Raw genomic sequence first — 14838 nt, 5'->3', positions numbered from 1 at the left:
AATCCCATTTTCCAGACTTTTTGTGTCCTCAAATCCCTTTTTCCACATTTTTTGTGTCTTCCAATCCCTTTTCCTCAAGTTTTTTGTGTTTTTCAGAATATTCCCAATCCATTTTCCAGGTTTTTTGTGTCCCCAAATCCCTTTTCTCTGGATTTTTGTGTCCTTTAGGATCTTCCCAATCCATTTTCCAGGTTTTTTGTGTCCCTAAGTCCCTTTTTCCAGATTTTTTGTGTCTTCCAATCCCTTTTCCCCAAGTTTTTTGTATTTTTCAGAATATTCCCAATCCTTTTTTCCAGGTTTTTTGTGTTTCCCAATCCCATTTCCCATTTTTTTTGTGTCTCCCAGCCCAGTTTTCCAGGCTTTTTATGTTTCCTAATCCCTTTTTCCAGACTTTTTGTGTGTTTTAGGATATCCCCAGTCCCTTTCCCCAGGTTTTGTGTGTCTCCTAATCTCTTTTCTCCAGATTTTTTGTGTCTTTTAGAATCTTCCCAGTCCAGTTTTCTAGGTTTTTTTTGTCTCCTCATGCCCTTTTCCAGATTTTTTGTGTCTCCCAATCCACTTTTCCAGGTTTTTTATGTCTTCCAATCCCATTTTTCACATTTTTTTGTGTTTTCCAGGATGTTCCCAATCCGTGTTCCCAGGTTTTTCATGTCCTTTAGGATATTCCAAATAATTTTTCCAGCCTTTTTATGTCCCCAAATCATTTTTTCCCAGGTTTTTTGCCTCTTTAATAACCCCAAACCGCTCTTCCCATTTTTTTTTGCTTTCCCTAACCCCAAATCGTTTTGGTTTTTAGAATCCCACAAATTCTAAATTTGTTGCCAATAAACATTCCTTATTTTTTTTTTATTCCCCAGCCCTGCTGGCAGGTGTGAGCAGCCCAGCCCAGCAAGTCCCGGCCGTCTCTTCGGTTTCCCAACCCTCGGCCGCTTTCGCCGCCGCCGCCGAAATCGCCGCGGCCATCGTCACCATCCCGCACCCGTCGGTGATCGCGGCGCCGCTGCTGAAATCGCTGCAGCACCCCGGGGCCGTTCCCAGCAATCCCAGCAATCCCAGCAATCCCAGCAATCCCAGCAATCCCAGTAATCCCAGTAACCCCGGTGCCACCGTCCTGGCAGCCCCCGCGCCCACCCAGCCCGTGGCCAAGGTGAGGGGGGTTGGGGGATTTGGGGTTTTTGGGGGATTTTGGGGTTTGGGGTTTTAGGGTTGGGGGATTTTGGGATTTGGGGTGGTGGGATTGGGGTTTGCGGGATTTGAGTTTGGGGAATTTGGGGATTTCGGGGTTTGGAGGATTTGGGAATTCTGGGGTTGGGAGTTTGGGATTTTTGGGGTTTGGGGGACTTGGGAATTTTGGGGTTGGGATTTGGGGATTTTGGGGTTTAGGGGATTTGGGATTTGGGGTGGTGGAATTGGGATTTGAGGTTTGGGGGATTTGGGGATGTTGGGGATTTGGGGTTTGGGGGGTTGGGGATTTTGGGGGTTTGGGGGTTTGGGAATTCTGGGGTTTGGGGGATTTGGGGATTTTGAGTGGGAATTTTGGGATTTGGGGTTTAAGGATTTAGGGGTGGTGGGATTTGGGGTTTGGGGGTTAAGGAATTTGGCATTTGGGGTGGTGGAATTGGGTTTGGTGGATTTGAGTTTGGGGGATTTGGGAATTTTGGGGTTTGGGGATTTGGGGATTTTAGGGTGTGGGGGGATTTGGTAATTTTAGGGATTTGGGCGTTTGGGGATTTGGGTTTTGGGGGATTTGGGGTTTGGGGTGGTGGGATTGGGAATTCCGGGTTTGGGGGGTTTGGGAGTTTTGGGGGTTTTGGAGTTGGGGGATTTTGGGGTTTGGGAATTTTGGGGTTTGGGGGATTTGGGGTTTGAGGTGGTGGGATTGGGATTTGGGGTTTGGGGGATTTGGGTGTTTTGGGGTTTGGGGATTAAGGAATTTGGGGTTTGGGGTGGTGGGATTGGGGATTTGGGGTTCGGGGGATTTGGGGTTTGGGGTGTTGGGATTTGGGAATTTAGGGGTTTGGGGGAATTTTGGGATTTGGGAATTTTTGGGATTTTGGGGTTGGGGGATTTGGGGGAATTTTGGGGTTTGGGGATTAAGGAATTTGGGTTTGGAGTGGTGGGATTGGTAATTCTGGGTTTGGGGTTTGGGGGATTTGGGGATTTTGGGGTTTTGGAATTTTGGGGTTTGGGGGATTTGGGAATTTTGGGGATTTTGGGGTTTAGGGGTTTTGCGATTTGGGAATTTTGGGGATTTTGGTGTTTGGGAGATGTGGGGGAATTTTGGGGTTTGGGGTTTAAGGAATTGGGGGTTTGGGGGGTGGGAATGGAGTTTGGGGGATTTGGGAATTTTGGGGCGGTGGGATTTGGGAATTTGGGGGTTTGGGGAATTTGGGGTTTGGGGGGTTTGGGAAATTTGGGGTTTGGGGCGGTGGGACTGGAAATTCCAGGTGGGAATTTGGGAATTTTGAGGATTTTGGGGGTTGGGGGGGGGTTGGGGAATTTGGGATTTGGGGTTCGGGTTGCTAGGATTGGGGTTTGGGGGATTTAGGGTTTGGGGAATTTGAGTTTGGGTTGCTAGCATTGGGATTTGGGATGGAATTCCAGGTGGGAATTTGGGATTTGGGACACTGCAGTGGAATTTTAGGGCACTGGGGTGAAATTCTGCCTCATGTAATGGGATTTTTTGGATATTGGAACGGGGTTTTTCTTCCTGAAATGAAATTTTGGGTATCTAAAACACACTTTATGAAGATTCCACCAACCCAACCTTCACAAATCCTCCAACTCTCTCCCCAGAAAAAAGGAGTGAAACGAAAAGCCGACACCACCACGCCCACCACCACGGCCATCATCGCCACCAGCGGCGGCGAATCCTCCCCTTCCATCGCCGACAACGCCAAAGCCGCCAAAATCCCGGCGCGGCGCGAGAGCGGCCGCCCCATCAAACCCCCCAGGAAGGATTTGCCGGATTCCCAACAGCACCAAACTTCCAAGAAAGGGAAACTTTCGGAGCAGTTGAAATATTGCAACGGGATTTTGAAGGAGCTGTTGTCCAAAAAGCACGCGGCCTACGCGTGGCCGTTCTACAAACCCGTGGACGCGTCGGCCCTGGGGCTCCACGATTATCACGAGATCATCAAGCATCCCATGGATCTCAGCACCATCAAGGTTTGGCTTTTTGGGGATTTTTTGGGAGGGTTTTGGGATTTTTTGGGGGTTTCTTTGAGGACTTTTGTTGAGTTTGAGGATTTTTTAGACTTTTTTTTTAAAGGGATTTTAGAGATTTAGAGACCCCGTTGACCCTTCTACGTGTCTGTTGATACTGTTGACTTTCCAAGATTCCATTGACCCTTCCATGACTTGGTTGATCCTTTGATGACTTGGTTGACTCTTCCATGACCCCATTGACCTTTCCATGACCTTTTTGACCCTTCCATGACTCCGCTGACCCTTCCATGACCCCGTTGACCCTTCCATGATTCCATTGACCCTTGCATGATTTGGTTGACTCTTCCATTGACCCAATTGACCCTTCCATTTGTCCATTGACCGTTGCATGACTTGGTTGACTCTTGCCATTGACCCTTCCATGACTCTGTTGACACTTCCATGATGCCATTAAGTCTTCCATGAACTTTTTGACCCTTCCATGACTTGGTTGACCCTTCCAAGACTTCATTGACCCTTCCATGACCCGGTTGATCGTTTCAAGACTCCATTGATCCTTTCATTGACCTCATTGACACTTCCATGATGCCATTGACTCTTCCATGGCCCCATTGACCCTTGTATGACTTGGTTGACCCTTCCATGATCCCGTAGATCATTCCATTACTCCATTGGGCCTTCCATTACTTTTCTGACCCTTTCATGACTTGGTGACTTTTCCATGACCTTTTTGACCCTTCTAAGACCCCATTGACCCTTCCATGACCCCGTTGACCCTTTCATCACCCCATTGACCCTTCTATGACCCCATTGATCCTTATATGACCTCATTGACCCTTCCATGACTCCATTGACTTTTCCAAGACTCCATTGATGCCGTTGACTGTTCCATTGACCCCACTGACCCTTCCAAAACTCCATTGACCCTTCCATGACCCCACTGACCCTTCCAAAACTCCATTGACCCTTCCATGACCCCATTGACCCTTCCATTACTTGATTGACCCTTCCATTGACCCCATTGACCCTTCCGTTGACCTCATTGACTCTCCCAACACCCTGTTGACCCTTCCATGACTCCATTGACCCTTCCATGACTTGGTTGACTCTTCCATGAGCTTTTTGATGCTTCCATTGACCCCATTGACACTTCCATGATGCCATTGAGTCTTCCGTGAGCCCGTTGACCCTTCCATACTCCATTGACTTTTCCAAGACTCCGTTGATGCCGTTGACTCTTCCATTGACCCCACTGACCCTTCTAAAACTCCATTGACCCTTCCATGACCCCACTGACCCTTTCAAAACTCCATTGACCCTTTCATGACTCCATTGACCCTTCCATGACCCCATTGACTCTTCCATGATTCCATTGACTCTTCCATGACCCTATTGACCCTTGTATGATTCCATTGACAATTCCATGATCCTATTGACCCTTCCATGACCTTTTTCACCCTTCCAAGACGTCATTGACATTTCCATGACTCCATTGACCCTTCCATGACTCCATTGACCCTTATGTGACCCCGTTGACCCTTCCAAGATTTCATTGATCCTTCCATGACTTGGTTGACCCTTACATGACTTGATTGACCCTTCCATTGACCCCATGACCGTTCTATTGACCCCATTGACACTTCCATGATGCCATTGAGTCTTCCATGACCTCATTGACCTTTCCATGACCCTGTTGACCCTTCCATTGACCCTTCCATGACCTCATTGACCCTCTGACCCTTTTCCCGGCTGTTTTTCCCGGCAGAGGAAGATGGAAAATCGGGATTACCGCGACGCGCAGGAATTCGCCGCCGACGTTCGGTTGATGTTCTCCAACTGCTACAAGTACAACCCCCCGGATCACGACGTGGTGGCCATGGCCAGGAAACTCCAGGTGGGAATTCCCAAAATTCCCCCCAAAAAAATAAAAAATCCGGGAAAATCCTGCTTGGAATTCGGGTTTTGCCGGGAATGGGTTTGGGTTTGTACTGGGAACATTGAGAGTGGATTTTTGGTGTGGGATGAGAAGAAAATTATGAAATTTTGGGGTTTTTTGGGAATTTGGGATTGGAAATTTGGGATTTTGTCAAGATTTGGCAACAGGAAATCGGCAGAATTTTGGGATTTTTTGGGATTGGAAATTTGGGATTATATCGATTGGGCGACCAAAAATCGCCACAATTTCAGGAATTTTTGGGAATTGGAAATTTGGGATTTTTAAATTCCATACTGGGAGCATTGGGAGTGGATTTTTTATGTGAGATGAGAAGGAAAAGATGAAATTTTGGGATTTTTTTTTTAATTTGGTATTGGAAATTTGGGATTTTATCAAGATTGGACAACCAAAAATCGACAAAATTTTGGCAATTTTTGGCACTGGAAATCTGGGATGTTTTTGGAACACTCCAACCCATCCTCAATCCTCCCCAAAAAAAATTTCCCATCCCAATTCCCCAAAAAAATCTCCCTTTCCAAAGGACGTGTTCGAGTTCAGTTACGCCAAAATGCTGGAAGAGCCGTCGGCGCCGTCGCCTTCAACCAAATCACCAAATTTTGGGATTTTTAAGGAATTGGAAATTTGGGATTTTTAAATTCCGTATTGGGAGCACTGGGTGTGGATTTTTGGTGTGGGATGAGAAGGAAATGATGAAATTTTGGGATTTTTTTTTTTGGCATTTGGGATTGGAAATTTGGGATTTTGGGATTTTATCAAGATTACGCAACCAGAAATGGCCAAAATTTTGGGAATTTTTGGCACTGGAAATCTGGGATTTTTTTTAAACACTCCAACCCATCCTCAATCCTCCCCAAAAAAATTTCCCATCCCAATTCCCCAAAAAAAATTTCCCTTTCCAAAGGACGTGCTCGAGTTCAGTTACGCCAAAATGCCGGACGAGCCGTCGGCGCCGTCGCCTTCGGCCAAATCACCAAATTTTGGGATTTTTAAGGAGTTGGAAATTTGGGATTTTTAAATTCTATACTGGGAGCACTGGGAGTTGATTTTTCGTGGTGGGATGAGAAGAAAATGATAAAATTTTGAGATTTTTTTTTTTTTAATTTGGGATTGGAAATTTGGGATTTTATCAAGATTGCGCAACCAGAAATGGCCAAAATTTTGGAATTTCTTGACATCAAAAATTTGGGATTTTTTTGGAACACTTCCAATTCTACCTCCAACCCATCCTCAATCCTCCCCAAAAAAATTTCCCATCCCAATTCCCCAAAAAAATTTCCCTTTCCAAAGGACGTGTTCGAGTTCAGTTACACCAAAATGCCGGACGAGCCGTCGGCGCCGTTGCCGTCGACCAAATCACCAAATTTTGGGATTTTTAAGGAATTGGAAATTTGGGATTTTTAAATTCCATACTGAGAGCACTGGGAGTGGATTTTTCATGGTGGGATGAGAAGGAAATGATAAAATTTTGAGATTTTTTTTTTTTTAATTTGGGATTGGAAATTTGGGATTTTATCAAGATTGGATGACCGGAAATGGCCAAAATTTTGGAATTTCTTGACATCAAAAATTTGGGATTTTTTTGGAATTCTTCCAATTCCACCTCCAATCCATCCTCAATCTCCCCCCAAAAAAATTTCCCATCCCAATTCCCAAAAAAAAATTCCCTTTCCAAAGGACGTGTTCGAGTTCAGTTACGCCAAAATGCCCGACGAGTCGTCGGCGCCGTCGCCGTCGACCAAATCACCAAATTTTGGGATTTTTAAGGAACTGGAAATTTGAGATTTTTAAATTCTATACTGGGAGAACAGGGAGTGGATTTTTCATGGTGGGATGAGAAGGAAATGATGAAATTTTGGCTTTTTTTTAAATTTGGGATTGGAAATTTGAGATTTTGGGATTTTATCAAGATTGCGCAACCGGAAATCGTCAAAATTTTGGGAATTTTTGGCACTGGAAATCCAGGATTTTTTTGGAACACTCCAAGCCATCTTCAATCCCCCCCAAAAAAATTTCCCATCAAATACCCAAAAAAAATTTCCCTTTCCAAAGGACGTGTTCGAGTTCAGTTACGCCAAAATACCGGATGAGCCGTCGGCACCGTCGCCTTCGACCAAATCACCAAATTTTGGGATTTTTAAGGAATTTAAAGTTTGGGATTTTTAAATTCCATACTGGGAGCATGAGGGTTGATTTTTCATGTGGGATGAGAAGGAAATTTGGGTGGAATTTGGGATTGGAAATTTGGGATTTTGAGATTTTATCAAGATTGCGCAACCGGAAATGGTCAAAATTTTGGGATTTCTTGACATCAAAAATTTGGGATTTTTTTGGAATACTTCCAATTCCACCTCCAACCCATCCTTAATCCCCCCCAAAAAAAACTTCCCATCCCAATTCCCACCAAAAAAAATTCCCTTTCCAAAGGACATGTTCGAGTTCAGTTACACTAAAATGCCGGACGAACCGTTGGCGCCGTCGCCTTCAACCAAATCACCAAATTTTGGGATTTTTAAGGAATTGGAAATTTGGGATTTTTAAATTCTATACTGGGAGCACTGGGAGTGGATTTTTCATGAGATGAGATGGAAATGATGAAATTTTGAGATTTTTTTTTTTTGGAATTTGGGATTGGAAATTTGGGATTTTATCAAGATTGGGTGACCGGAAATGGCCAGAATTTTGGAATTTCTTGACATCAAAAATTTGGGATTTTTTTGGAACACTTCCAATTCCACCTCCAACCCATCCTCAATCCCCCCCCAAAAAAATTTCCCATCCCAATTCCCCAAAAAAATTTTTTTTCCAAAGGACGTGTTCGAGTTCAGTTACGCCAAAATGCCGGACGAGCCGTCGGCGCCGTTGCCGTCGACCAAATCACCAAATTTTGGGATTTTTAAGGAATTGGAAATTTGGGATTTTTCAATTCCAAACTGGGAGCACTGGGAGTGGATTTTTCATGTGGGATGAGATGGAAATGATGAAATTTTGGCTTTTTTTTAAAATTTGGGATTGGGAATTTGGGATTTTATCAGGATTACGCAACCGGAAATCGCCAAAATTTTGGGAATTTTTGGCACTGGAAATCCAGGATTTTTTTGAAACACTCCAACCCATCTTCAATCCCCCCCCAAAAAAATTTCCCATCAAATTCCCCAAAAAAATTTTTTTTTCCTAAGGACGTGTTCGAGTTCAGTTACGCCAAAATGCCGGACGAGCCGTCGGCGCCGTCGCCTTCGGCCAAATCACCAAATTCTGGGATTTTTAAGGAACTGGAAGTTTGGGATTTTTAAATTCTATACTGGGAGCAATGGGAGTGGACTTTTCATGTGGGATGAGATGGAAATGATGGGATTTTGGGTTTTTTTTTTTGGAATTTGGGATTGGAAATTTGGGATTTTGGGATTTTATCAAGATTGCGCAACTGGAAATCGCCAAAATTTTGGAATTTTTGGCACTGGAAATCCAGGATTTTTTTGGAACACTCCAACCCATCCTCATTCCTCCCCCAAAAAAATTTCCCATCCCAATTCCCAAAAAAAAATTCCCTTTCCAAAGGACGTGTTCGAGTTCAGTTACGCCAAAATGCCGGACGAGCCGTCGGCGCCGTCGCCTTCGACCAAATCACCAAATTTTGGGATTTTTAAGGAATTGGAAATTTGGGATTTTTAAATTCTATAGTGGGAGCACTGGGAGTGGATTTTTTATGTGGGGTGAGAAGGAAATTTGGGTGGAATTTGGGATTGGAAATTTGGGATTTTGGGATTTTATCAAGATTGCGCAACCGGAAATGGCCAAAATTTTGGAATTTCTTGACATTAAAAATTTGGGATTTTTTTTGAATACTTCCAATTCCACCTCCAACCCATCCTCAATCCCCCCCAAAAAAATTTCCCATCCCAATTCCCCAAAAAAATTTTTTTTTCCTAAGGACGTGTTCGAGTTCAGTTACGCCAAAATGCCGGACGAGCCGCAGGATTCCGGCGCGGCCTCGGCGTCGGCGCCGTTGCCTTTGGCCAAATCCTCGTCTGAGGAATCTTCCAGCGATGAGGATGAGGAGGATGAGGATGAGGATGAAGATGAAGACGAGGAGAGCTCGACGGAAACGTCCTCGGAGAGCGAGGAGAGCTCGGATTCCGAGGAGGAGCGAGCGAATCGGTTGGCGGAGCTGCAGGAGCAGGTGGGGGGAAAATTGGGGAAAAAAATGGGAAAAATTTGGGTGGGAAGTGGAGGAAAAGTGGAAAAAAAATTGGAGAAAATTGGGGAAAATTGGAGAAAAAAAATGGGAAAAATTTGGGTGGGAAGTGGAGGAAAAATGGAAAAAAGATGGAAAAAAATTTGGAGAAATTGGGGGAAAAAGGAGAAAATTAGAGGGAAAATGGAGGAAAAAAAATTGGAGGAAAAGAAAAAATGGGAAGAATTGGGAGAAAAACGGAAAAAATTGAAGGAAAAAGGGAAAAATGGGGAAAAAAATTGGGAAAAAGGGGAAAATTGGAGAAAATTGGGGGGAATGGGAGGAAAAAAGGAAAAAATATGGGGAAAAATGAAGGGAAAAAGGGGAAAAATTGGAAAAAAATTGGGGGGGAAATGGAGGAAAAAAGGAAAAAATTGGAGGGAAAATAGGGGGGAAATTGGAAAAAATTGGAGGAAAAAAGGAAAAAAAATGGAGAAAAAATTGGAGAAAATTAGGGGGGAAATTGGAAAAAATTGGAGGAAAAAAAGAAAAAAATGGAGAAAAATTGGAGGGGAAAAGGAAAAAAATGGAGAAAAATTGAAGGAAAAAAGTGGAAAAAAGCTGAAGGAAAAAAGGGGGAAAATTGGAAAAAAAATAGAGAAAATGGGAGGAAAAATAGGGGGAAAATTGGGGAAAAAATGAAGGGAAAAAGGGGAAAAATTGGAGAAAATTGGGGGGAAATGGAGGAAAAAAGGAAAAAAGAGGGAAAAAAAATTGGAAGGGAAATAGGGGGGAAATTGGAAAAAACTGGAGGAAAAAAGGAAAAAAAATGGAAAAAAAATTGGAGAAAATTGGAGAAAAAAATGGGAAAAAATTGGGTGGGAAGTGGAGGAAAAATGGAAAAAAAATTGGAGAAAATTGGGGGGAAATGGAGGAAAAAAGGAAAAAAATGAAGGGAAAAAGGGGAAAAATTGGAAAAAAAATGGGGGGGAAATGGAGGAAAAAAGGAAAAAATTGGAGGGAAATTGGAAAAAATTGGAGGAAAAAAGGAAAAAAAAATGGAGGAAAAAATTGGAGAAAATTAGGGGGGAAATTGGGGAAAATTGGGGGGGAAATGGAGGAAAAAAGGAAAAAAATGGGGAAAAATTGGAGGAAAAAAGGAAAAAAATGGAAAAAAATAAAAAGAAAAAAGTGGAAAAAAAATTGAAGGAAAAAAGAGGAAAAATTGGAAAAAAATAGAGAAAATGGGAGGGAAAATAGGGGGAAAATTGGGGAAAAATTGGAGGAAAAAAAGGGGAAAAATTGGAGAAAATTGGGGAAAATGGGAGAAAAAAAATGGGAAAAAATTGGGTGGGAAGTGGAGGAAAAATGGAAAAAAAATTGGAGAAAATTGGGGGGAAATGGAGGAAAAAAGGAAAAAATTGGAAAAAAACTGGGAGAAAATCGGGGAAAAATTGGGGAGAAAAGGGAAAAAATTGAGAAAATTGGGGGAGAATGGAGAAAAAAAAAATTGAAAAAATTGAAGGAAGAAAGTGGAAAAAAAAGGAAAAAAATTGGAGAAAATGGGAGGGAAATTGGGGGAAAAAGGGGAAAAATTGGAGAAAATTAGGGGGGAAATGGGAGGAAAAAATAGGGGAAAAAAATGAAGGGAAAAGGGGGAAAAATTGGAAAAAATGGGGGGGGAAATGGAGGAAAAAAGGAAAAAATTGGAGGGAAATTGGAAAAAATTGGAGGAAAAAAGGAAAAAAAATTGGAGGAAAAAAGGAAAAAAATGGAAAAAAAAGTTAAAGGAAAAAAGGGGGAAAAATGGAAAAAAAATAGAGAAAATGGGAGGAAAAATAGGGGGAAAATTGGGGAAAAATTGGAGGAAAAAAGGGGAAAAATTGGAGAAAATTGGGGGGAAATGGAGAAAAAAAGGAAAAAAGATGGAAAAAAAATTGGAGGGAAAAAGGGAGAACTGGAGAAAATTAGGGGGGAATGGAGGGAAAAAGGGAAAAAAATTGGAGGAAAAGGAGAAAATTGAACAGAAGAAAAAAATTGGAGGAGAAAAGAAAAAAATGGAAAAAATTGGGGGAAAAAAGGAAAAAAAATGGAGAAAATTGAAGGAAAAAATTGGGGAAAAAATGAGGAAAATTTGGAGAAAATGGGAGGGAAATCAGAGGAAAAAGAGGGGAAAATTAAGGGAAAAATTGGAGAAAATTGGGGGGGAAATGGGAGGAAAAAGGGAAAAAAAATGAAGGGAAAAAGGGGAAAAATTGGAAAAAAATTGGGGGGAATTGGAGGGAAAATAGGGGGGAAATTGGAAAAAATTGGAGGAAAAAAGGAAAAAAAATGGAGAAAAAATTGGAGAAAATTAGGGGGGAAATTGGGAAAAAATTGGGGGGGGAAGGGAGAAAATTGGGGGGGAAATGGAGGAAAAAAGGAAAAAATGGGAGGGAAAATAGGGGGGAAATTGGGAAAAAATTGGAGGAAAAAAGGAAAAAAAATGGAGAAAAAATTGGAGAAAATGGGAGGGAAATTGGGGGAAAAAGGGGAAAAATTGGAGAAAATTTGGGGGAAAATGGGAGGAAAAAATAGGGGAAAAAAATGAAGGGAAAAGGGGGAAAAATGGAAAAAAAATTGGGAGGAGAAGGGGAAAAAAATGGAGAAAATTGGGGGGCAAAATGGAGGAAAAGGGAAAAAAATGGAAAAAATTTGGAGAAAAATGGGAGGATGAAAATGTGGAAAGAAAGAAGAAAAGATCAAGGAAAAAGTTGGAAGGAAATGGCAAAAAATGAGAAAAAATGGGGAAAAATTGGGGGAAAATGGAGAAAAATCAGGAAAAAAGGGAAGAAATTGGGGGAAAATAATGGAAAAATCAAGGAAAAATATTGGGTAAAAAATCAGGAAAAATGGGGAGGGAAATGAGAAAAAAACGAAAAAAAAATCAGAAAGAAATAGCAAAAAATTTTTTTAAAAAGGTGAAAACATGGGAAAAAAAATCACAAAAGAATCAGGAAAAATCACAAAAAAATCAGGAAAAATCAGAAAAAAATGGGAAAAAAAATCAGAAAAAATTCAGGAAGAATTGGGGAGATTTTTGTTACCTTTAAATCAATTTATTTTGGGCTGGATTTTGGATTTTTGGTGCTCACTGCTCCCCTCCCTGGCAGCTGCCCTGAGTCAAAACCCAAGTGCAAAGGGGACAAGAGGAAGAAAAAAAATTCTGAAAAAAATGGGGAAAAAAATCATAAAGGAACAAGGAAAAAAATCAGGGAAGAAATGGAAAAAGTTTGGGGGAAAAATTAAAAATTGGATGAAAATTACAAAAAAATCACCGAAAAATTACTAAAAAATCAGGAAAAATCCAAAAAAAACGGGGAAAAAAATCAGAAAAAATTCAGGAAAAATTGGAATTTTTGTTACCTTTAAATCGAATTTTTTTGGGCTGGATTTTGGAATTTTGGTGCTCATTACCCCCCTCCCTGGCAGCTGCCCTGAGTCAAAACCCAAGTGCAAAGGGGACAAGAGGAAGAAGAAAAAATGGGGAAAAAAATCAGGAAAAAAAGGGAAATAAATGGGGGAAAAATCAGGGAAAGAAATGTGAAAAAAATCAGAAAAAAACAGAAAAAAAATGGGGAAGAAAATTCTAAAAGTTGGGAAAAATTGGGGGAAGGAATCTGAGAAAGAGGGGTAAAAATGGGAAAATAATCAGGAAAAAATGAGAAAAAAAGTGAAAAAAAGTATTTTAAAAATAGGAAAAAAATCAGGAAAAATTAGGAAAAAATCAAGAAATATTAGGAAAAAATCAGAAAAAAAGGGGGAAATTTTGGGGAAAAAAATCACTGAAATTCAGGGGAAAAAATGACTGAAATTCAGGGGAAAATTGGGGAGAAACTTTGAAAAATCAGGGAAAAAAAGGGGAAAAAGTCAGAAAAAATGGGAAAAAAATCAATAAAAAGGGGGAAAGAAACCAGAAAAAAATGGGGAAAAAAGTTATGGAAAATTAGTAAAATTTAGGGGAAAAATGGGAAAATTTAGGAAAAAAAATAGAAAAAAAAACATTTTAAAATTAGGAAAAAAATCACAAAAGATTACTGAAAAATCAGAAAAAAATGGGAAAAAAATTTTCAAAAACAAGAAAAAAATCACTAAAAAATCACCAAAAAAATCAGGAAAAATCAGAAAAAAAGGGGAAAAATCAGAAAAAGATGGGAAAAAAAATCAGAAAAAAATGGGGGAAAATCAGAAAAAGATGGGAAAAAGTCAGAAAAATTGGGGAAAAAATTATAAAAAATTAGGAAGAAAGCAGGAAAAGTTAGGAGGAAGGAGGAAAAAATTTACGAGAAGTAGGAAAATATTTGAAAAAAAATGACTAAAATTCAGGGAAAAATTTACAAAAAATAATTAAAAAATGGGAAAAAATCAGAAAAAATTTCAGGAAAAATTGGGGAAAAAATCAAAAAAAGGTGGGAGAAAAAAATCAGGAAAAATTAGGAAAAAAAATCACAGAAAACCCAGCAAAAATTGGGAAAATTTGCTGTGAAGACGAGACAAAAATGGGGAAAAATGTCAGGAAAAATTGGGAAAAAATCAATAAAATGGGGGAAAGAAACCAGGAAAAAATGAGAAAAAATTCTGAAAAAAATAGGGGAAAAGTGAGGAAAAAAGTCAGAAAAAAATTACAAAAATGGGAAAAAAATGGGAAAGTTTAGAAGAAACTCAAGAAAAAATATAGGGGAAAAAAATCTTTAGAAATTGGTAAAAAATTACTAAAAAATCAGAAAAAAAGAGGAAAAATCAGAAAAAAATGGGGGGAAAATCAGGAAAAAATGGGAAAAAAAAAATTTAAAAAAAGTGAAAAAATCATCAAAAAATCACTACAAAATCACAAAAAAATTACTAAAAAATCAGGAAAAATCAGAAAAAAAAGGGGAAAAAAATCAGAAAAAATTCAGAAAAATTGGGGGAATTTTTGTTACCTTTAAACCAATTTATTTTGGGCTGGATTTTGGAATTTTGGAGCTCACTGCCCCCCTCTCCCCAACAGCTGCGGGCCGTGCACGAGCAGCTGGCCGCCCTCTCGCAGGGCCCCGTGTCCAAACCCAAACGCAAACGGGACAAGAGGAAGAAGAAAAAATCGGAGAAGCACAAAGGGAGAGCGGGGACGGACGAGGAGACGCGGCAGAGGCAGGCGCAGCTGCGCAGGGCCCGCAAAAACGCGGCGGGAACGGGATCCAAGTGAGAAAATGGGGAGCTGGGAATGGGATTTGGGGGGTTTTGGGGATTTGGGATTTTTTTAGGATTTTTTTGGGATTTTTTAGGATTTTTTTGGGATTTTTTGGGTATTTTTTGGGGGAATTTTTAGGATTTTTTGGAGAATTTTTGGGATTTTTTGGGTGATTTTTGTGAGGATTTTAGGCATTTTTTTTGAGTTTGGGAAGATTTTTTGAGCACTTTTTTTGGGATTTTTTTAGGATTTTTTTTGTGAATTTTTAGGATTTTTTTAAGATTTTTTGGGGATTTTTTGAGGGTTTTTTTGAGAATTTTTGGGATTTTTTTT

At 40.5% G+C, this 14838-nt stretch overlaps 1 protein-coding gene across 1 annotated transcript in view; it reads left to right on the top strand.

The window, feature by feature from the left end:
* LOC117009845 (bromodomain-containing protein 2-like) overlaps nt 1-14838 on the top strand; it is a 44906-nt gene that overhangs the window by 16266 nt on the left and 13802 nt on the right. The window contains 5 exon segments of the mRNA XM_033084220.2: nt 858-1147; nt 2797-3168; nt 4934-5062; nt 9054-9302; nt 14326-14516. Of these exon segments, the coding sequence (XP_032940111.1) occupies nt 858-1147; nt 2797-3168; nt 4934-5062; nt 9054-9302; nt 14326-14516 (1231 nt within the window).

This window comes from Catharus ustulatus, chromosome 36 (genome assembly GCF_009819885.2).
Source record: "Catharus ustulatus isolate bCatUst1 chromosome 36, bCatUst1.pri.v2, whole genome shotgun sequence".
Taxonomy (NCBI): Eukaryota; Metazoa; Chordata; class Aves; order Passeriformes; family Turdidae; genus Catharus; species Catharus ustulatus.
Note: the sequence above shows the minus strand (reverse complement) of the source record. Positions and strands in the feature narration are given on the sequence as shown.